Genomic DNA, 23,842 nt, shown 5'->3' with positions numbered 1-23,842 from the left:
CGATTATGAAATTAATCGATTACAATTTTCATAATCGATTAATCGGACAGTAACATAATGGGGTTAAAAAACTAAAATTAGCCCTTTATTGTACAAAAGAGCAAATCGCTACTGTAAATATTACTTTCACTGTCCCACAGTAAAAAAAATTAACCCCTTACAATAGCGATTATTTGCTCTTTTTGTACTTACTTTTGTTTTTTTAACCCCCATTATGTTACTAAACATGTCAGGCCTGGGTTCTCACCTCAGTTTTTTGGTGCTTTTTGCAGAAACACACTACAGTTCATTTACATGTTTTCCTATGGGACACGTTCACATCCATGATTTTCTTTTTCAGCTGCTGCGTATTTGTAAAGGCTATTATCCGATTAATCGAAACAATAAATCGGCCAACTAATCGATTATGAAAATAATCGTTAGTTACAGCCCTAGTAGCCACCCAAGTGTCTGAGGGTCTGATGTTATAGACACACTCACCTCTAATTCTGAGGCTGAAGCGGCCCTCAGAAGCAGGTTGTTCACGTAGCCCACGACAGCGATGCCACGTTGTTTTAGTCAAGCGAGAATTGGGGCAAGCACCTTGATGAACACCCTTGGTGCCGATGCCAGGACAAAGGGGAGAACCACAAATTAATAGTGGTCTTCCCCGAGCGCAAAGCGCAGAAGTCTCTGATGCTTTGTGCATATGGGGACATGTAATAAGGCATCAGCCCTGATGTCCAAGGATGCCAGAAAGTCCCCCGGCTGGAGGGCAGAGACGACAGAGCGAATCGATTCTATCCGGAATCTTGTACCTTCATGAAGCAATTGAAGGCCCTGAGGTCCAGAACTGGGCGAACGCCCTCTTTCTTTGGTCCTATGAACAGATTGGAGTAAAATCCCTGAAACCGATCCTGTACTGGGACAGGAATGACCACCCCGCGTTTCAGCAGGTCTTGAACTGCCCCAAAAGGGCTTCCTGACGAGTCGGTTTTAGCTGGCGGTTGGAGGGAAAAAAATCTGTTTGGTGGGCAAGATAGAAGTTCTATCTTGTACCCTGAAGACACTACTTTGCAAACCCGCCGGTCGGGGACCTGAGATGTCCACCGGGTCGCAAAATCGCAAAGACATCCCCCCACTTGAGAGATGGGTGGGGGCAAACCTTTATGCGGACGTTGCATTGTCTGCAGGTTTGTTGAGTTTGCGAAACCAGGGACGTCTCAGTCCCTGAGCAGAGGCTTTATCGGCCTGTGGTCTTTTACCCGCCGTACTGGGCAGACGAAAAACACGCTTGTGTGCGGTGAAGAAGGGCCCTTGCCTATGGCGTGGCTGCTTCCCCCTTTTTGGACTGTGGGAGCAGTGTGTTCTACCTCCTGTAGCATCTTTAATTATGTCATCCAGGGGAGTTCCAAAAAGAGGGGGCGCTTTCTAGCCCCTATTCTCCCACGCACTGCTTCCACCTTGGCTACGAAGGCATCTAGGATTGACGCCTAGCGTCCGACAAATCGGGTGCAGGGGCATCAATTGCCAGCTCAGGTGTCTCAGGGGATAAAGCGTCTGCTTCTGACGCCATGCCGTCCACACACCTGACACAGGGACCCCCAAACAAGTAACACACCACTCCTGGCTGCAGCAGAGACGAGGGCCTCCCCCACAGAGGACTCACCACACAGGAACCGTAACAGATGGTTTAGCTAGCAGAGCTGCTGCCTGCAGCGTGTGTCTGTCGATCTGTGCTCTCCAAAGCTGGGATCGAAGGCTGTTTGTGGGGCTGTTACTTTTGTCAGTCTTTCAGACTGCTAGGTCGCAGCATGTATCTGTTCATCTGCCGTTTTTAAAATGGTCTGATCCATGGTACAATGGCCGCTGATCTGACACTAGAGGCCAACAGGGCAGAAAACCACGGTGCAGCAGAGTAATGCAGCAGTCAGTACACCTCAGCAGAAATCGCCAAAAAAGCAGCTTACAAGAAGATGGCCGCTAGTGAGAATACAGAATGGACACCAACCTGGGCCGTCGACAGCATGGAGCAAGACACACAGGAAAACAGAATCTTTTATGCGGCTTTATATATCGTGCAAGTAAAGAAATACAGCATTAATACACTAAACATGGCAGCCGACAGCATGGAGCAGGACATGCAGCTTATACACTGATTTAGTGACTTATGGTTCCCCAAGTGAAGCTCCCCAGAGGAACCCCTGCCCAGCAGCTAGCTCAGAGAGCCTAGGAGGAGGGGGGGAGGGGAGAAGGGGGATAAGGCCCTTTACTCACCTCTCCAAAGATGCCCAGCTCGGTCTTCTTGCTAAAGCAAGGTAGTAGCTACTTACCCTTCATGTGGGTTTATGCTGGAAGCATCCTGGACAGTGCATCTTCCGCATGGTAACGGAGATGACTGTTGGCCAGGCTACTGCGACTCGGCCCTGTAGATCGGTCTTTATGCAAGCCCTGGAGCGTATAGCTCACCGGCCACCCGTAGAGCATGTCGTGGACGACCCAGCGCACAGCCATGGTCGGCACATGCTCAATGGCCGAAACTGGGAAGAATACAAGGATCTGGGAGCATACAAGTATCTGGGAGCATACAAGGATCTGGGAGCATACAAGGATCTGGGAGCATACAAGGATCTGGGAGCATACAAGGATCTGGGAGCATACAAGGATCTGGGAGCATACAAGGATCTGGGAGCATACAAGGATCTGGGAGCATACAAGGATCCAGCCTGTCGCCCAGTCGGCAGTTGATTGAAGATCGCTGGAAAAACTCCAAAAACTTAATCCAAACTAAAACCCTCCAAGCCATGGGCCTGAAGAGAGCCATGACTTCTCCTTAGACTAGGCAGAAAAAAATGGTTTGCTTGGTGCAGGCTAAAGGGATATAGTCAGTGGGACTGCACCCTGGGCGGGGCAGTTCTGCTTTGAAGTTAACACTTCTGCCTAGTCACGCCTAAAGATAGATAGGCTATTCCCACTATGTCAAGATTAAGGCTGTATCAATCCATGAACGAAAGATTAAATATCATCATATTTACAGCCCCCCTGTTCCATCAATCTATAGTACACTGTGTAAATACCTCATCTTTAATGGCCGGTCACATGACCTCTGGCTGCTCTCCTCCGATCTAAGGGCTACAGCAGGAGGGGCTGAGTGGCCAGCACGGCAGTCATGTGACCTTCCCAGATGAGTTCAGAGGGGAATCTTGGCCCCTCCCACTGAAGCCCTTAGATCAGAGGAGGGGTGACCAGCCATAAAAGATATGAGATAAAGTATTTACAGGCATTGTTTTTTAAAAACATTTACACAGTGTAGGATAGATTGCTAGAACAGAGGGGCTGTAAATATTTCTTTACCTTTTTACTGCCAGCTACTAACAGCAGCAGGAGAGGGGCAGGGAGAGAGGAGAGCAGCAGGATAACAGAGTCATGTAAACTGACAATGGTAATCATTGATCAGCAGCCAAAAAGCTTAGAGAGGGACATATTAGACAGCACAAACACTGTGCTGTTTAATATGCTATAAGGGAACAGGATCTTCCTGGAGAAGTTTTCTTAAGAGGCAAACTACCTTTTGGCAGGTATAAAGTCTCATTAAAGCAAAGTTTTATCCAAAAGTGGGAGCTCCGCTTAGCTGACTGCTCCTCCCCCACCTGGTTTTTAAAGGTACCTATCCCCACTCTGAGATCGCCCTTTTGGGGGTGTGGGTACCTGGGTTTGACAAAGATCTCGCATCAGCAGCCCCCCCCTCCTCCTTCCCCCGTTCTCGAGTCACTCAAAGTGACGCACGCTTCGCGCATGTGCAGTAGGGACCAGCTGTGATGTCGTAAGGCTTCACTGCCGGTTTTCCTTACAGACCGTGGCTGCAGCAGCACCCCAGAACCAATGGAAACATTGGCTGGAGTGCCGACATCGCTGGATTTCAGGACAGGTATGTGTCCCAATATTAAAAGTCAGCAGCTACAGTAATTTTTCGCTTGGGGGGGCGGAACTTTACTTTATAAAACTACAGATATCACTAGCTTGCATGGAATGCATCTGAGGCCTTATTCACTCTGCATCTATAAATGCATTTAGAGCACATTTCTAAATGCATGTGATGATTTGTCGATGGTGCCATCCATGCACACGGTACATTTGCCTGGGTTTAGGTGTGGTCAGTTTAGCTGGTTTAGAGAAAATAGCATTCTTTGCTTCCAGGATTCAGACACTCTAAACACATTTAAACATGTCTAAATGCACTTAAAATTTACCAAAAGATCTCTCCAGCATTTGGAAAAACTAAGTGTCAGTGTGAATAAAGCCTAAAGGTTGTACAAAATAATACTGGGTTATCGGTTTTATCAATTTTGCCCATGCCAGTTAATTTTTTTCTTAATATTCTATTAAATAAGTAGCAAAACATATTTTTTTTATTAAATAAGGAATAAATGATGAATAGCAATTACTTTGGTCAGCTTCAAGTTAATTCAGATAAAATTGTGGGTCCGTCTCTTCATAGAAGAGTACCAAAAAATTCACCCATGTCTAACACAAGAACTCAGAAAGCGATAAAGCCGAAGGGACAAAATAACTGTCAGGGACCTAGAATTTTGAAAGTCACCTAGTTCAAAATGCACAACCTACATATTTATCTCAAAAAAGGAATTAACAATAAGGCTTGGTCCAGCACAGAATAGATAAGGTAATTTCTTGTGCTTTCTCAATTTGGAAGAATGTTTAGAGACCTGCCTCTCCCTTTCCTAGTGTGACCTTGACTCTGCATTAGACTGCAGAAAGTCAAAGCTACAGGCAATATATACGTAATTACACTAGCCATATTTAAATGCATTCAGTCATTTGTAACTAATACAAAAGCAGACTAAATGCTAAATGTTGTTTTGGATACCTGCCTGAAGATCAACTTAAAATACAAAATGGACCAAAGAAAAGCTAGTACAAAAGTACTTGCTCACAGTAATGAATCAGTAATCATTTAAACCACACAAAGAATCTGGCTACAATGGGTAATTGCTTCAGTTTGCGTATTTTCTCCTCCAACTGCACATGTCAGCAGCTTACCAGGCATATTAATTACGGTGTCCTTAACCTGGCTGGGTGAATCCTCCACTTCTTCCTTAGTGTTTCCTATTTCACCATAGTACAAGGCAATACCCAACTGCATTATGCGAATGAACATTGGGAGTTGCTGGTCGGTAAGGGAGAGTTTTAGACTGTCCACCATTGTGTGAATCTAAAAGAGAAAAAATAAAACAATTAAAATGCAAAAGTCAGTTTTAAATATATACCCATGCCATTTAACCTTAAAGCAGTATTAAACCCAAAAGCATACATTTATCATATTGCAGTTTACCAATTCTTTGATATGATAGCTTCATTATTTTAATTTTTAGGCTCTCTTTCTTCTATTTTCACTTGGTAATCAAGCCAAAAAGTCTGTTGTTTTGCAAAAGAACAATCTCTCTTGAAGATGCATCAGTTACAGGGATGAGAGAAACCATTTAACAGGGAGCGCTTACAATGGTGGGCTTGTTTTATCTATGTAGAATCTTTATCCCCAATGGAAAAAGCTGTTAGCTGTAACCGATTACAGGTGGTCTCCGGGTTAAAAACAACATAGGGTCTGTAGGTTTGTTCCCAAGTTGAATCTGTTTGTAAGTCGGAACATGTCAATTTTTTAAGTGTAGCTCCAGCAAAAAATAGGGAAGGGTTAACACCCTCATAACATTTGTTTTGCTGTCTCTGTTTAGAAGATTTCACCTCACTTTCTGTCCCAATGACAATTGGATTTTGAAAATTTGGGGTTGTTGTGGAAACCAGCCTTGGTGATAAAGCATCCGTGGAGGTACCTTTTTCCCCATAATAACTCTTACAGGAGTGAATATCCCTTCCTAGGGGTAGATTTCCTCTCACTTCTTGTTGTCTCCCTCCGTTTGTAAGTAGGAGTTGTTTGTAAGTTGGATGTTTGTAACTAGGAGACTGCCTGTATAAAGTATTAGCTGGAGTTTGGCTCCAATTTGTTATTGTATTTAAATTTGCTAAAACATCCAACACGCCTTTCCCCCCAGACTGACGTTGGCAGACTTGCCACTGGGGAGTCTGGGGCCCTTACAAACCACCCTCCTTGCAAACAAATTATGTATTGTGAGAACAATTTGCCAAGGCCTAAAATATTAAATTTTAGGCCTTGAACTCCAGTGAGAAACTATTTCCTAAACTTTAGCAAAAGATTCAGGAAATAGGCCACCACAATGCATTCCCTTGTGGGAAGTGTGAATGATGTTGTATTAGAGGGACAGATGCAATACCTGGAAACGACACAGTATGAATGAGCCCTTCTTATTTCAACCAAATAAAAGATTATAAGAATCATGCAGTAAATTTACATATATCGGGAGCCTACTTGAAACTGCTCAGAACAAGAACAAACCCTGTCCCTGCCATTGGAAAGGCTTGAAACAGACAGGGTCCACATGGCTCTTGGTCCCAAAAGACCAGGTGGCCTGTCACAAGATGGAACTGCAAATCATCAGTTCTTTCTCATTAAGAATGGCTTCTTTAGTCGGCCAGGAACATACCTAGTCTTACATTACAAGGCAATGCCTACAGCCTGTATGCTGAGCTGGCCCAGTCGATATCTTGAAATGCCAAGCACTCCAGTCATACTTCCTGCTCCTGCAAATCACAGGTATCAAATATTGTTGGGGATATCCCTTTGAGCATCAGTTTATTCCAGTGGTAGGCAACCTCAGAAGTCCAGCTGTTGAGGAACTACAAGTCCCAAAAGGCAATGCAGGACTGGTACAACTCCCAGAAGCATGATGGTATAATGTAGGTTAGCTACATTTTTTTTACCTTAACAACTAGCTTTTCATTGGCAAAAGAAAAGCCTACAAAAAAATTGCCTGTACAACCATTAAAAAAAACGTGTAAAAACAACCAAAGATGCACAAGCATGACTGTGAACCAAGCCCTTTCCATATACTTCCGGGTATCTTAATTGTACATACCCAGCGAACAGCTCTAAATTTCCATATATGCTTAAAGCGGAGGTTCACCCAAAAATCAACTTTCTGTCACTAGATCCAGCATACTGCTGACATCTACAGTATGCTGGATTTTTTTTTTTTTGTACTTATCGTTTTAGCCGTATTTCTTCTCCGGCTCCGAGCGGGGAATCCTTCGGGGAGTAGGCATTCCTAAATCAAGCGCAGTTGATTGACGGGCTTGGATAGCGCGTCACGCCATCCGGAAATAGCCGACGTGACTCTCAGCTGCTTACGACACTATACTGCGCCTGCTGTGTAGAGCTGACTGCGCAGGCGCCGTAAATTGCCGAGAGTCACGTCGGCTATTTTCGGAAGGTGTGACGCGCTATCCAAGCCCGTCAATCAACTGCGCTTTATTTAGGAACGCCTATACCCGGAAGGATATGCCGCTCGGTGCAGGAGAAGAAATACGGCTAAAATGATAAGTACAAAAAAAAAATCCAGCATACTGAGATGTCAGCAGTATGCTGGATCTAGTGACAGAAAGTTGATTTTTGGGTGAACTCCCGCTTTAAACAGGAATATGACCTGAACATAACCAAGTTGGGCAATATTTGAACACTTTAGCTCACAAAAATTAACAAAAAAAGTACTTAACCGCTTCAGTATGATCCTGACTGCATACCCAAATTTGCCCCCAGTGCCTTATTATGCTTTTATGGATGGCATACTGCATGCTCTACCATGTAAAGTGGCAGTGTTCGAAGGCAAAAATGCTCTGGATACACAAGTACACAATTAATTCAGATGTCTTAAATCAAAACTTATCCCTAAATCCTTGGGAAGCCTTATTAAACAGTCCAACCTCTGACCTTGCAAGAAGCCACTTGGCAGACAATTACTGAAGCCTGGAAGCAGCCAACTTTAACTCCATTAAGGTTAAGCAGAGAATAATAAGCACTATGAAACATAAGCTGCTTCTGGCCATTCTAAGTTATACTCATTCTAAATTCTATCCTGGCTGGACTGCAACCACCATATAAACCTAGACCTTTGACCTTTGCTTTAGCTCTGAACGTATCCTACACAACAGGTGTGTTTGGGTGCCCCAGCTGGGCCAGACAAACCCACCCTTCTTTCTTCCCACACTGTCCTCCTTTGCTCACGCAACGACTCGTATATTCACCTGACCTAGTCTCTGTTGAGCCACTTTTTCTTCTTCTAGTTGGTACATGGCTGTTAAACCTCAATTATACCCCCAAGGCTTCATGTTCACTTGTCTGACTCCTAGTTAAAATGCCCATATATCCTACTTCTGGGTGTATTTTTTTTTATAATATATATATATATATATATATATATATATATATATATATATATATATATATATATATATATATATATATATATACACACACACATATACACATATACACATACACACATACACACATACACACACATAATATATGATAAGTAATATATATTATTACTTTCACCGTTTTACAGTATAAATTAACACCTTATATGCTCTTTTTGTACTATAAAGGGCAAATTTTCGTTTTTTTTTTAACCCCATAAAAAACAGGCGATACCAAAAAAAGCAGGCTGCTGCTACTAAACATCTTAAGACTGCTTCACACCAATGCGTGTTTTGGTGCTTTTTGCAGAAACGCACTACAGTTCATTTAACATGGTTTCCTATGAGACACGTTCAAATCTATGCTTTTTTTCAGCCGCTGCGTATTTGGAAAGGGTCAATTACTTTTTTCAATGCAAAACAGTGCTTTTTTGGTTCAATAGACTTCAATATAGAAGCTGCAGAAAAGCATGTAGTGAGTTTTTGCAGCAATTTACGTTTTTTAATCTGCCCAACACCAAATTGGACAAAATACAAATCACAGCAAAATCGTGTGTGCAAATATGCAAAAAGCACTGCAGAAACGGATCAAAAGCAAACTGCATAGGTGTGACCCGAGCCTTATGTTGGCCCCACGTATCAATTTTTGGATGAGAATATTCATTACGAAAAATCTTTGTACATTCGCTGAATGAAAGAATGCAATTTGAAAACTTCACTTGCTTTTAACATTCAATTTTAAAATCAATGTAACTTGTGAACGAAAACCACATACACGGTCTGAAAATTTCTTTGACCAAGAAGTTTTCTATTCTGCTCCTTCAAATTTTCCCATCATTGTGGTCGAAAAAAAACGTCAATTTGACCCCAATATTAGAAAATCGAGTGAATGTTCTTAAAATGGTATTTTTTTATTTATTTTTTAAGCAAGACATTGCACTTTTGTATAGACAGCAAATATTACAGTTCTGTTTGAAAATCGGCAAAACAGTCTTTAATTTTTTTTTTCATTAAATAAAAAATGTGATCCGAGTCTGATATTTACCAGATTCAACTTCTAATAGTATATACAGTATTTCTCTACTGTTATTCTCAGAGTGGATTACAGATTTTTCTCCCTAACCATATAGTTATGAAAATAAGCGGGGTCCACTGGAGCCCTACGGACCCCGCTTAAATAAAACGGCGCATACAGGACGGCACCCACAGCCCCCGGACCGGAGATAGAGAACACAGGACTGTTACTATATCGCTCCACAAATAGACGGGTGAGCGGACCATAGGTCCTATAAACTGCCTCTTTTTATTTTACTTTGCTTCATGCCGCATATTATTTAACAGCCACTATTTACCAGCTTTACAAACAGTGTCACTGAGCCATTGGTGCTTCATCAGTTAGATGACAGCAATACATGTTATTCCATATTGGGAAAACTGAATACCTATGCCTTTGGAATGAATACCAACTGTGGACTCTAATCACCTTTACACACTGACAGCTTTGTCCTGCTATAAAATCAACTACAGCGGTTGCTGTGGGACGAGCTACCTGATTTAATCACCTCTAACAGGGGTTTTCCTTTTGAGACCAAAAGTAGGTTTTCAATCAAACCTATTCTTATAGGATGGACTTTTGTTTTCTTATGTATGGTTTATGATATTGAGATCAGGTTCTGGTCCATTGATATTACCTACGTTTATTAACATTAGCCCTGTTACAAGTGTGTGTATGCATGGTCAGAGCATGATGCAGCTGCTCTTAACAGACAACGTTGTCCAATTTTAACATTATCCTGGTGTTAGTGGTGGGTACCTGGTTTTGGCCGCCTCTTTTGTATTAAATAATTTTTCTTATAAAACGTATCCCATATTAAGCAGTATGGTCCCGCCTGTGTCTCTTCACAGTGGGAATTCTTACCCTGTTTTTCTTGTAGTTACATAGTTAGGTTGAAAAAAGACACAATTCCATCCAGTTTAAACATAAAAATATAAAATATCATACAATCCCATATACCCAATTCTATACCCACAGTTGATCCAGAGGAAGGCAAAAAAAAAAAACAGCAAAAAAAAAAAAAACAGCAAAGCATGATCCAATTTGCTACAGCAGGGGGGAAAAATCCTTCCTGATCCCCCGAGAGGCAATCGGATATTCCCCGGATCAACTTTACCTATAAATGTTAGCACCCAGTTATGTACATTTAGGAAAGAGTCTATTCCACATTTTTACAGCTCCTACTGTGAAGAAACCTTTCCGTATTTGGAGGTGAAATCTCTTTTCCTCTAGACGTAAAGAGTGCCCCCTTGTCCTCAGTGTTGACCGTAAAGTGAATAACCCAACACCAAGTTCACTATATGGACCCCTTATATATTTGTACATGTTGATTATATCCCCCCCCCTAAATCTCCTCTTCTCAAGAGTTAATAAATTCAGTTCCTCTCATCTCTCCTCATAGCGGAGCTCCTCCATGCCTCTTATCAGTTTGGTCGCCCTTCTCTGCACTTTCTCCTGTTCCCCAATATCCTTTTTGAGAACTGGGGCCCAAAGCTCAACTGCATATTCCAGATGAGGTCTTACTAATGATTTGTACAGGGGCACAATTATATCTCTCTCTCTCTGCAGTCCATACCTCTCTTAATACAAGAAAGGACTTTTCTCGCTCTGGAAACCGCAGCTTGGCATTGCATGCCATTATTGGGCTTATGATCTACCAAAACCCCCAGATCCTTCTCCACTACGGATCCATCCAGTCGTACTCCCCCTAGTATGTATGACGCAAGCATATTCTTAGCCCCCAAGTGCATGAGAACCTCATCTGCCACAGTCACCCAATTAGACAGAGCATTGAGGTCGGCTTGTAAATTGCTCGTAGAGTGGGAGTGTTTTCTCTCTGGAGTAAATCCCCTTTTTAATGCATTCTAATATACTGTTTGCTTTGTTAGCAGCAGCCTGGTATTGCATGCCATTGCGGAGTCTGTCATCTACTAGGACCCCAGGTCCTTTTCCATCCTAGATTCCCCTAGAGGTTCTCTCCCTAGATTAGATTGTAGATTGCATTCAAATGGAAATTGATTACGAATTTTCTATCACAATACAGTCCGAATCCAATTACCTCTGATGAGGCGAACACTTTGGATAGGCCAATTGAATGGAACAAATCTATTATTGCTCTTAAACAACTCAAAACTGGTAAATGCCCTGGTCCTGATGGCTTATCCGTCAGCTACTATAAAACTTTTACTGACTCTAGTATCCCCTACTTTCTGAAATCATTTAATTCGATCCCTACTTCCTCTCCACTTAACAAGGATCTTCTTGAAGCACACATCACCATGATCCCAAAACCAAATAAGGACACCTCATTAGTTTCAAGTTACAGACCCATATCACTTTTGAATGTTGATGTGAAACTCTACGCAAAAATTATTGCAAATCGTCTACTTCCATTACAGGGAGTGCAGAATTATTAGGCAAGTTGTATTTTTGAGGATTAATTTTATTATTGAACAACAACCATGTTCTCAATGAACCCAAAAAACTCATTAATATCAAAGCTGAATATTTTTGGAAGTAGTTTTTAGTTTGTTTTTAGTTTTAGCTATTTTAGGGGGATATATGTGTGTGCAGGTGACTATTACTGTGCATAATTATTAGGCAACTTAACAAAAAAATAATATATACCCATTTCAATTATTTATTTTTACCAGTGAAACCAATATAACATCTCAACATTCACAAATATACATTTCTGACATTCAAAAACAAAACAAAAACAAATCAGTGACCAATATAGCCACCTTTCTTTGCAAGGACACTCAAAAGCCTGCCATCCATGGATTCTGTCAGTGTTTTGATCTGTTCACCATCAACATTGCGTGCAGCAGCAACCACAGCCTCCCAGACACTGTTCAGAGAGGTGTACTGTTTTCCCTCCTTGTAAATCTCACATTTGATGATGGACCAGAGGTTCTCAATGGGGTTCAGATCAGGTGAACAAGGAGGCCATGTCATTAGTTTTTCTTTTTTTTTTTACCCTTTCTTGCCAGCCACGCTGTGGAGTACTTGGACGCGTGTGATGGAGCATTGTCCTGCATGAAAATCATGTTTTTCTTGAAGGATGCAGACTTCTTCCTGTGCCACTGCTTGAAGAAGGTGTCTTCCAGAAACTGGCAATAGGACTGGGAGTTGAGCTTGACTCCATCCTCAACCCGAAAATGCCCCACAAGCTCATCTTTGATGATACCAGCCCAAACCAGTACTACACCTCCACCTTGCTGGCGTCCGAGTCGGACTGGAGCTCTCTGCCCTTTACCAATCCAGCCACGGGCCCATCCATCTGGCCCATCAAGACTCACTCTCATTTCATCAGTCCATAAAACCTTAGAAAAATCAGTCTTGAGATATTTCTTGGCCCAGTCTTGACGTATCAGCTTGTGTGTCTTGTTCAGTGGTGGTCGTCTTTCAGCCTTTCTTACCTTGGCCATGTCTCTGAGTATTGCACACCTTGTGCTTTTGGGCACTCCAGTGATGTTGCAGCTCTGAAATATGGCCAAACTGGTGGCAAGTGGCATCTTGGCAGCTGCACGCTTGACTTTTCTCAGTTCATGGGCAGTTATTTTGCGCCTTGGTTTTTCCACACGCTTCTTGCGACCCTGTTGACTATTTTGAATGAAACGCTTGATTGTTCGATGATCACGCTTCAGAAGCTTTGCAATTTTAAGAGTGCTGCATCCCTCTGCAAGATATCTCACTATTTTTGACTTTTCTGAGCCTGTCAAGTCCTTCTTTTGACCCATTTTGCCAAAGGAAAGGAAGTTGACTAATAATTATGCACACCTGATATAGGGTGTTGACGTCATTAGACCACACACCTTCTCATTACAGAGATGCACATCACCTAATATGCTTAATTGGTAGTAGGCTTTCGAGCCTATACAGCTTGGAGTAAGACAACATGCATAAAGAGGATGATGTGGTCAAAATACTCATTTGCCTAATAATTCTGCACTCCCTGTAATTCCAAATCTAATTTCTTTGGATCAAGTAGGTTTTGTTCCCGGAAGAGAGGCGAGGGACAACACGTTGAAAGCCATTAACATTCATCATTGGTTAATTAAATGATATACTCCTGTTTTTTTCCTCTCTCTTGAGAAGGCGTTCGATAGAATAGCGTGGGATTATATGACTGAAGCTTTGAAAGCAATAGGATTTCAAGATCGAATACTTCAATTCATTCTCACACTTTATTCCTCTCCTACTGCTAGAATTAAAATCAATGGTTGTTTGTCGGACGCCTTCTCTGTGTCACGACAGGGTTGCCTATTGTCCCCTATTATTTTTATACTTGCTTTGTAACCCTTTCTTCAAAGAATTCGGACCAACCCAGACATTAAAGGTATTGAAAATAAAAAACAACAGTATAAACTAGCTGCATATGCAGATGATATTTTACTTTTCCTCACAAACCCAATTGCAACGATACAAAATTTGTTAAAAGATTTTACACTCTTTAATTCCCTTTCTAATTTGAAAATTAATTTTGCCAACTTTAAAGCTTTGAACATATCTTTTCCTGTTAATACAGTTTCCCATTTGCAAATATAATTTCCCATTTGGTTGGGAAGAAGAATCTATTACTTATCTTGGAATCCAATTACCATCTAACTTACAAGATCTATATATTAAAAACTTCCTCCATTAAAACTATCCAAACTGACTTACAAAAATGGGACAAAGGTTTTTTTTCTTGGTTCGGAAGAGCTGATATAATAAAAATGAATGTACTTCCTAGGCTTCTATACCTTTTACAGACTATCCCTATCAAAATACCTACATCCTTCAACACTTTCAAAAAAACATGCTTAAAATTAATTTGAAATTTCAAACAACCTTGTGTCAAATGCGAGAAGTTTATTTATTACCAATACATCATTTACCTTGGATTAGTGCTCGCAAAATTCCACACGACAATAATACACATCCTCTTACTGGCCCGACCTTATCCGGATGTCCCATTAAAAAAATTTGAGCTGAACAATTCTAGCTCATCTCCGAGTTTCTATTAGAGCAGAATCCTTTTTTGAAGTCTTCTTTCATTTGATGCATATCTTATTACCCTAACTATTGCCTCTCATCGTCAGATTATGAACAATTTAGTCATTTCCTTTGTACATCAAATTTGCATTCTGATTGGTGTAGATTCAAAACCCCTTTTGAAAATTTATGTGTCAAATCTAACCCTCAAAGACATTTAATTTCAACCATTTATGCCCTTTTTTCACAGCATTTGATCCTAATAACACTAATCAAAAATGGGGAAAAAGAGCTATATATAACCCACTCGCGAGAAGATTGGAAACATATATTTTGTCATATTCACAAAGGTTCCTTAAATGTTTTGATTCTGGAAAATAGTTTTAAAATCTATTGTTTATGGTACAGAACCCCTGTTGTGATCCACAAGTTTATTCCCAATTCTACACCTTTATGTCAGCGCTATGAGTCTGCCCGAGGAACACTTCTTCATATATGGTGGGAATGTCATCGCATACAACCTTTTTGGAAAGAAGTTCACCGTTTAATTTTACTTATTACAACTTATGTGCCCGATTTTACAGCTGCTCAATACTTATTGCATCATACTTCCCTACCACTGTCAACATATAAGAGGTCAATCTTATTACATCTCATTAACGCTGCCAAACTTTGTATACCAACTCAATGGAAACAAAACAAGCCCACTACTATCTCTGAATAGTTACGAAAAATAGGACACATTGTTGAAATGGAAAACTTAATCCAACAAGTCAGAAATTCTCCAACAAAATTTTATGAAAAATGGGCTTGCTGGATAGATTTTAGAAATTCTACAGAATTTCGACATTAAACCAATACTTCTTCTTAACCTAATCTGGTTACATATTCTCTTTTTGATCCTTTTCTTGGCTCACACTGAATTGTATGCTATTCCCCCCTTCCCCCCCACCCTTTTTTTTCTCTTCCCCTTTCTCTTTCCCTTCCGTTACCATTTTTATTATGTAATTTATTGAATACGATTTTTAATTTTATTCTTTATGAAATATGAATTTTCTGTATTGCCTATTTCATTCATTATCTTAAGATATATAATATACGTTTAATTTATTTGATTATACTTATATTTAATAATTCAATAAAATGATTTGAAACAAAAAAACACCTACTTGGGTGAGTCTCTAACCAAGTAGATATGTGCAGCCTATAGAAAATTACCTTGATCACAGCTGGCATTTTAGAATTAAGGCTGTCATAGGTAAAGTGCAAACGGGTTCGGAAGGAACACTTGTATAGAAGTGGGTCCTGGTAAAACTCTATCTTTCCACTGGCGTTCCGCTTGTCAAGACAAACTGTGCAGTCAGAAAAATTAATAACTTTCCTAAGGACCAGTTCAGTAGCTGAAAGATAAAGCAAAGAAAATTAGTGATGACACATGCAATCATGTGAGAAAACTATAATGATAAATGTAAAATGTCAGGAAGCTGTTAGGCTGTAACCAAACAAGTACCAAAATGAAGTGAATACCACATATGTTCCTCGTGGATGCGGAACCATACAAATAGGTGCTTATCAACAATTAGGCATTTGTGATGCTGCAGTGCCATTTATTTGTATTCCCACCTTCGAAGATACAGTTGAAGAAGCCACAGACAAAGCAAAGGCACTGTAGAAGTGCACACACATATACATAAGACTAATTGTGCACAGAAAAATCTAGAAACGTTTACTGTTTTTCTTTTCCATACATTTTTTTGCTCCTTTGGAATGTGACTTGGAAGTTACTATAAGGATGGTCAATTAATAGTCCCCTCCCTTCTTGCACATCATAGCCCTCTCTTATTTTGGTGATGTCTTCATATACTCTGTGCTGGCCCAATTTATCCACCTCTTCCCTTGACCTCTCTACATAACTTTTTGTGCAGTTGCCAGGGTTCAGCAAAGTTCCATTTGAGGAACAACGGAGTCTGCTGGGGCAGCTGACATCATATCCAAGAGGGCAGTGCCCAACTGTATTCTCAGGGCTTTTGGATGTCCACACAGGAAAAGCTTTTACAAGATATCTCTAAGAAAGTAGTTAACTAAACAAATATGGTGGACCATATATAATACAAAAGCACAGTGGTGTGTGTTTCTAATAAAGCGGTTGTATCAGCTCAGTTTTCATGCAACTTCAGAAGGAAAAGGTCAATAATGTCAGCCTCCAGGTTTTCTTAAGGCTGGGTTCACATATATGCGGGTTGGTCTCTGTGATGTGCCCAGCGATTCAGGTGCAAATTTGACACTTAAATCGCACCTAAACCAGACTGAAAAATGCACAGGACTCTTTTTTCATTTGCACCACAACCAGCCAGCATATATGCAAACTGACTCCACTGACTCCACTGAAAGTTGGTCAAGTTTACATGTTATGCAAATCAGATGCAGTTCAAAATGAATCCGATTTTCATATATGTGAACCGAGCCTTAAAGTAGCAAGGAAGCTAAAGAAAGTATGCATGTAAAAATTGGAAAACTAATAGTAAAGGGAGCCTGCAGAGCCGTTTTAATTTTGTAGATTAAAACATTTTAGTCGACTAACTTAATACTATTTTAGTCAACTAAAATACGACTAATACAAGTGAGATGACTAAAATGGGACTAAAACTAAAATGACATTTTAGTCAAAGGACTAAAAAGAAATTCAATTTTGGTGTCAAAATTAACACTGGTCTGTAGTGCATGTTCATACCTTAAAGGGTCACTAAAAAAGGAAAAAATATGTTTTCTTTAAAATAAAAAAAAATGTCATACTTACCTCCACTGTGCAGTTCGTTTTGCACAGAGTGGCCCCGATCCACGTCTTCTGTGGTCCCTCGGCGGCCGTCTCTGGTCCTCCCCGCAAGAACTCATCACCTTCATGCGAGAGAGCTTGCATGGTGATGAGTCCTTGCGGGCGCGCTTCCGTGATACAGCGAGCAGCCATAGCCGCTCACTGTATCACTTGGCACCACCCCTCGGCGCGCCGCATCACTGGATGTGTTTGACAGCAGTGCCAGCCAATGGCTGCGCTGCTCTGAATCCATCCGCTCTAGCCAATCAGCGGCCAGGCTGAGTGGCGAAGAGGATTTCGGGACTGAGCGCGGGACTTTCGACGGGTCAGGTAAGTAAAACGGGGGCTCAGGGGGGGGGGGGGCGACTTTGTCAGATGTTTTTTCACCTTAATGCATAGATTGCATTAAGGTGAAAAAAAATTCCTTTACAACTTCTTTAACCTCTTTCCCAAACGCGCTATAGACTGAACATGTCTACAGCGCAGTCGAGTTGTTCTGGGAGAACGTCCCTGGGACATCCTCCCAGAATCTTGCTCCCGCGCGCCCCCAGGAATCATCCGTAAGCGCCAGGTCTAGAATCAGGGATCGCAGTAAATTGGCACTGATTGCGACCGTTCACCACGTGATCGCTCCGTCGAATGAAGGAGCGATCACTTGTAAACGAACCGGCGTCGTGTAATGACGCCGGTTCCTCCCTCCCCTCTCTGTACCGATCGGTACAGTGTAAGAGGAGAGGGGGGAGAGCGGAAGCAGCAGCAGCACTGTGGGCTGGATCTGTGACAATTCCAGCCATCCATCCCTGCGCAATACTCTGCAATACACCCCAATACTCTGCAATACACCCTAATACTCCGCAATACACCCCAATATATTGCAATACTCCAATACCCTGCAATACGTCCGTCCCCCCCTGCCACCCTCCAGTGCTTTTACAGACTCACTGCTACAATCAAAGCCAGGATCTTTTTTTTTATTATTTCAGGCTTCCCAGCCTAGAGGTGAGATGTGGGGTCTTATTGACCCCACAACTCACTGTAAAGAGGACCTGTCATGTCATAATACTATTACAAGGGATGTTTACATTCCTTATAATAGGAATAAAAGGGATCAAAAAATGTATTTTTGGGGAAAAAAGAGTAAAAATAAAGTAAATAAATAACGTAAAATGAACAAAAAAAAGGTTTAATTTTTAAAAAGCCCCTGTCCCAGTGTGCTTGCATGCAGAAGCGAACGCATACGTAATTTCCGCCGACATATGAAAACGGTATTCAAGCTACACATGTGAGGTATCGCTCCGAACGTTAGAGTGAGAGCAATTATTTTGGCCGTAGACCTCCTCTGTAACTAAAAACATGTAACCAATAAAAATGATCAATTAATTAATAATGGGGATTTTTAAGTTGCGAAGTTAAGCGCCATTCCACGAGCGTGTGCAATTTTGAAGGGTGACATGTTTGGTATCTCTTTACTCGGCGTAACTTCATCTTTCATATTATGCAAAAACATTGGGCTAACTTTACTGTTTTGTTTTTTTTAAGCACAAAACTGTTTTTTTTTTTAAAAACACGCGTTCAAAAAATGGCTGCGAAAATACAGTGCGAGATAAAAAGTAATGGCCGCCATTGTATTCTCTAGGGTCTTTGCTAAAAAAGCATATATAATGTTTTGGGGTTCTATGTAATTTCCTAGCAAATAAATTATGATGTAGGTGAAAAATGTCAGAATTGGCCTGGGTGCTCCAGAATGCCTGATGGTGCTCCCTGCATGTTGGGCCTCTGTATGTGGCCAGGCTGTGTAAAAGTCTCACACATGTGGTATCGCCATACTCAGGAGGAATAGCAGAATGTGTTTTGGGGTGTAATTTGTGGTATGCATATGCTGTGTGTGAGAAATAACCTGCTAATATGACAGAAACAAGATTTTTTTTTTTTTTTTTTACAGAATTTTCAGTATTTTTTCTTTTATAGCGCAAAAAATAAAAAACCCAGAGGTGATCAAATACCACCAAAAGGACAAAAATTTCATATGGGTACAATGTTGTATGACTAATAATAACATATATGATTTTTCACTTCAGTAGTATTTAAGTAATGCGTTTGGAAATTGTAGAGAAATGCTTCAATAATGCATTACAATTTAACTACATCCATTAGATTTTAGATGACCAAAATAAGTTTTAGTCGGCTAAAACAATTGCATAAGACTAAAATGGGGCTAAAACTAAAATGCTATTTTAGTCCTAAGACTAATGCTGCGTACCCACACTCGGAATTTCCGACAACAAACGTTGGATGGGAGCTTGTTGTCGGAAATTCTGAGCGTGTGTAGACTCCATCGGACATTTGCTCTCGGAATTTCCAACAACAAAATCCATTCTCGTAAATTCCGAGCGTTTGTAGACAATTCCGACGCACAAAATTCCACACATGCTCTGAATCAAGCATGAGACAAAAGCGCTCCGTCTGGTAAAACTAGCGTTCATAATGGAGATGGCACATTCGTCACGCTGCAATTTTTTTTATCTTTTAATGCAGCGCATGCTTGAGTTCTGACAAACTGATTTCTTTATTATTTCCTAAGAGCAGTAAGGGACTAAAAAGCACAAATCGCCTCTCACCAAGCTTATACTAACACGAGATTAGCAGAAGGAGCACAAAGGGTGGCTCACTTGGTATTGAACTTCCCTTTTTTATAGTGCCGTCGTACGTCGTTCTTGGCGATCGGAACTTCCGACATTTGTGCAACTGTGTGTATGCAAGACAAGTTTGCAAAATCCACGGTTTTGTTGTCGGAATGTCCAATCATATGTACGCGGCATAAAAGACTAAAACTGAATCGAAATTTGATGCCAAAATTAACACTGCTGCAGAGGCAAACCACAGGATGCATTTAAAAGTAAAAAAAAAAAAAAAAGCACAGGGTGATATAAGAATTGTGGCAATTTTCACTAATAGTCCATACAGCAGATAAGAAGCAGGGCAGTAGTAAAGGTTTTATCGCCACTCTGTTTTGCAGCTATAGAGCACACAGAGTACAAGCATGTGTTACTATACAGCATATGCATTTCAACTTTGCCAGAAGATGATAAATAGTGATAGTAACAGTTTAGAAAATAAAGTGGATATTCGGTGAACAATTATTCTACCAAGTCCTTTCCTCTGTTGTTGAGGGCGAGTCAGCCCACGCCCATCAAATTTATTTTGACAACCATAACTTTCATAGCATGACTTATAGCGTGGCAGAGAATTAGTAACAACATTTTTAAATTAAGGGATAGCATGTGGCACATTTTATATCCACATGAATGTGATCATTTAGGAGCAGAATAAAGAACAGCCCTGTAAAACACTCTCCAATTTTCCAGGAAAATTCATTAATGACCAAGCTGCACATACACTCGGGAAAGAGAAATTTCCAAAGATGGTGTGTGGAACAGCTGACCAAAATGGATCCAAAACAGACAAATCCTAGAGAGAATACAGGAATGGACCAGTACACATAAAGGTTATGAAAATCATACATCAAAGGGTAAGGTAAAGCAGGTGTCAGCCCATTTTAGTAAGCCAAAAACATCAAATCAATTATCTTTCTGTGGGAGTTAATATTTTTCAAATGATTCTTTGGCTCTTTGGCTAAAGCAGGCAGTTATCAAACCAGAATAATGGTTGCTAATCCTAGCCAAAATGACCATGGCTGAACCCAGAGCATAATTTCATAGGCACCAGATTATAGGCATGTTGCCTATGCGGCCCATGTGGAAATGCACAGGTCTGCCATAACGTTGTTTAAAGAAACACTAAAGTTTTTTTTTTTTATTAGATCAATTGATTGCTTGAGCTAGAGCATTTAAATATCACTTACCTTGTTTTTCCTTTTGACCTCCAAAATACAGTAATCCAAATTTGAAAATGGCATTTCCTGTCGCTCCTCTTCTTACTTTCCACCAGCATCTGAGCCGTTTTGCATGGTGGAAAGCAGAATGTGCTCACCCCCTCCCTATGACTACAGTCCTGCATGAAGATGCTCTCTTATCCCTGACAGGCATGGAGGCTAAGCCTAATGGGAACTGTAGTTCCCATTAGGCCGTGATGTAGCAAGAATGAATGCGCACCGCAAACCAGGAAGTCAGTGAGAATAATGATTCAGGAGTGCTGGATGTGAATAAAACAGCTTGATTTCAACAGGTATCAAACTAGTTATAATGCAAAACTGCATTACTTTTTACTTTATCAGCTATTGTCAGACTTTAAGAGGAAAATATTTTTGTCTTTACAACCCCTTTAAGCACTGACTTCAGGAAGTTGATTTTCTCAGGTACCTTGGCAGCACTGATAGTGTTCTCTAGTAAAGATTAGTTTACATGTTTTCCTTTAGTGGAGGTTCACATCAAGAAAGACACACAAAAGTTAAAGCAACAGAGACAATCAATCATCAATAAAAGTTAAGCTCACCAGATATATCCATAAATGCTCGATCCCAGAACTCATCCACTGTGCAACATTCTGCACAAGTAATATTGACTGACAAAACAATATCATCCTCAACGTATTTTAAGATTAGGTTGTTTACCACGATATTCACGTTATTGACAACACGTCGAATTAAACTCTGCACATATCCTGAAAGAGAAAGAACACTTTTGTAAAATATACCAATAAAAAATAGATGCAGGACAAAATAATTTAAACCATTTGTAGAATTGTGTTAGAAAATATAAGTATTAATTCAACTCAGAACTAGCAATTAAAGCAGACCTTGAGCCATTTTTTCAACTTTCCACCTATTAAATCTTCTGCCCTTGATGTTTTAAAACTTAGTAAAAAAACTTTTTTTTCTGCCTGTAAATACCCTATACAACCCACGTCCTCTTTCTCATCTCGTCTGCCAGGAAGGGAGGAGGATCAGTCAAGAGGGACAATGAAAGGTGCAGGGCTGCAGAGCTGGAGGTGTGCCTCTGTGTGTCTGTGTAAATATCCAGGAAGTGAACAGGTAGCAGCTTCAGCTGCCCACAGTTAAAATGGTTGCAGCCAGACTCAGTTGAGGGAGATTTCTTCAGCATATTTGGCAAGTATAGAATCACAGTTTATATAAAATAAAATGCAAAGTGGTTGGAGAGAAGCTTCAGAATGGCAAAGATGTTTTTATTACAAATTATGTGAGCACACTGCAGTTCCTCTTTAGGACGATATGCTAATGCCACACAGTCCCCACTCAGGTGGTAATACAAGGTCAACTTCCTCTGAGGATATTCAATAAAAGGGTCTCAGAACGATGTGAGGTTTTTGACGAAGGCAATCAGTGTGATTTCAGGTGTAAATTTTAAGGAGAAAGTTAGAAATTTAAACATTCTAAATAAGTCACTACAGACAGCAAACATTTATTTGGTTTTCTAAATGAACCAAAAAGTAGAGAATGGCAACAAAGTAATCGGCAAAGCAAAAATATTTACAGGATTTAAGATTTGATACTTGGGTGTGGGTATGATGCAGTGCTTAGGTGTATCAAAGACCCACATTAGCATACCCACATATTGGTATTGTTGCATATCCTATGTTTTATCTCTTATTTAAAAAAAAAAAAAAAATTTTGTAGTCACTCTAAAATCTTTTTTTTTTCGCAGTCCATTGAAGGACGTAGATGGTAAGATTAAACCTGGGGGCTATACTGCTGTATAGAGGAAAAATGGACAATAGGCAATATATAACCCCCTCCCACACCACATGTAGTCGGTTGCAACAAGCAGTCTAAAAGGCCAAATGATAGAAAATAGGAGGAGAGAGCTTCAGCTTTAGACTCCAAAAAAGTGTCCTATTTTCCTGACTATCCATTGAGGGACACAACCCAATAAAAAGAAACCTAAATATATCCAAAAAACAGCCCAGACTGATAGACAAAAGCAAGAGGTAGTTAATGTCAATAGCCAAGCTGTATTGCACTCTGGTTCCAAAGATATGTATGTATGTGCGTAACAGAACGCAGGCCTAAGTCATCATAGGACTGCATGAACCGCTCAAGCCCGACATGGAAGTTCTGGAATTGTTTATCAAGAGGTTTGAAGGGCAAATCAAATAATCCCCAAAAGACTTTGGTAAGCTCATTCTGCACGATAAATGCCAAGATGAGCATTAATATGTTCTTATTCAGGTTAAAAAATATTAACAAATCTAATTGGAAATAGTGGATCTGGATGCCATAAAACCTTTATTTAGGATCTTTTGGAATTGCAAAAAAAGCAATCAGTCTGCCTGAATAAGTAGCAACAAAAAGGTAAACCCTGACAGCCCACACCACATTAATGACAATGGAGAGAAGCCTCCATGGGGTGAACCGATACAGTACACAGTGAAGTAACACAATACCCTTATTACATTTTGAAACAGAAACCACTAAGCAAACCTGAGCGGGCGTGGCTTTGGAGGGGTTTCAGTTTAAAGGGTTGGTGTTCCACTTATATTTTCTAGTGTTTATTTCTCCTGTAGGCCGCAGTATGACCCGAGGTTTTAGAATAAGAGGGGTTTTGCGCAAAAACTCCACGCTATCGAAAATAAATAACGGTGATGGACTGGACGGACGTACACCTGGAGTGACGTAAGCAGGCGCCGAGGACGCCGCTGGTTGTTTTATGTTACTGCACTATTTTTTATGTTTGTAGTAAGCACAGGCTATTCTG

General features: G+C 40.6%; 1 protein-coding gene across 1 annotated transcript in view; it reads right to left on the bottom strand.

The window, feature by feature from the left end:
• The window catches only part of VPS13B (vacuolar protein sorting 13 homolog B), a 1,252,356-nt gene that overhangs the window by 1,114,250 nt on the left and 114,264 nt on the right, over positions 1–23,842 (bottom strand). Inside the window, 3 exon segments of the mRNA XM_040354774.1 lie at positions 5,038–5,209; positions 15,578–15,759; positions 21,624–21,791. Of these exon segments, the coding sequence (XP_040210708.1) occupies positions 5,038–5,209; positions 15,578–15,759; positions 21,624–21,791 (522 nt within the window).

The sequence above is a fragment of the Rana temporaria genome, chromosome 5, assembly GCF_905171775.1.
Source record: "Rana temporaria chromosome 5, aRanTem1.1, whole genome shotgun sequence".
Classification (NCBI taxonomy): domain Eukaryota; kingdom Metazoa; phylum Chordata; class Amphibia; order Anura; family Ranidae; genus Rana; species Rana temporaria.
The sequence above is the reverse complement of the archived record's forward strand: the minus strand, read 5'-3'. Positions and strand labels throughout refer to the sequence as shown.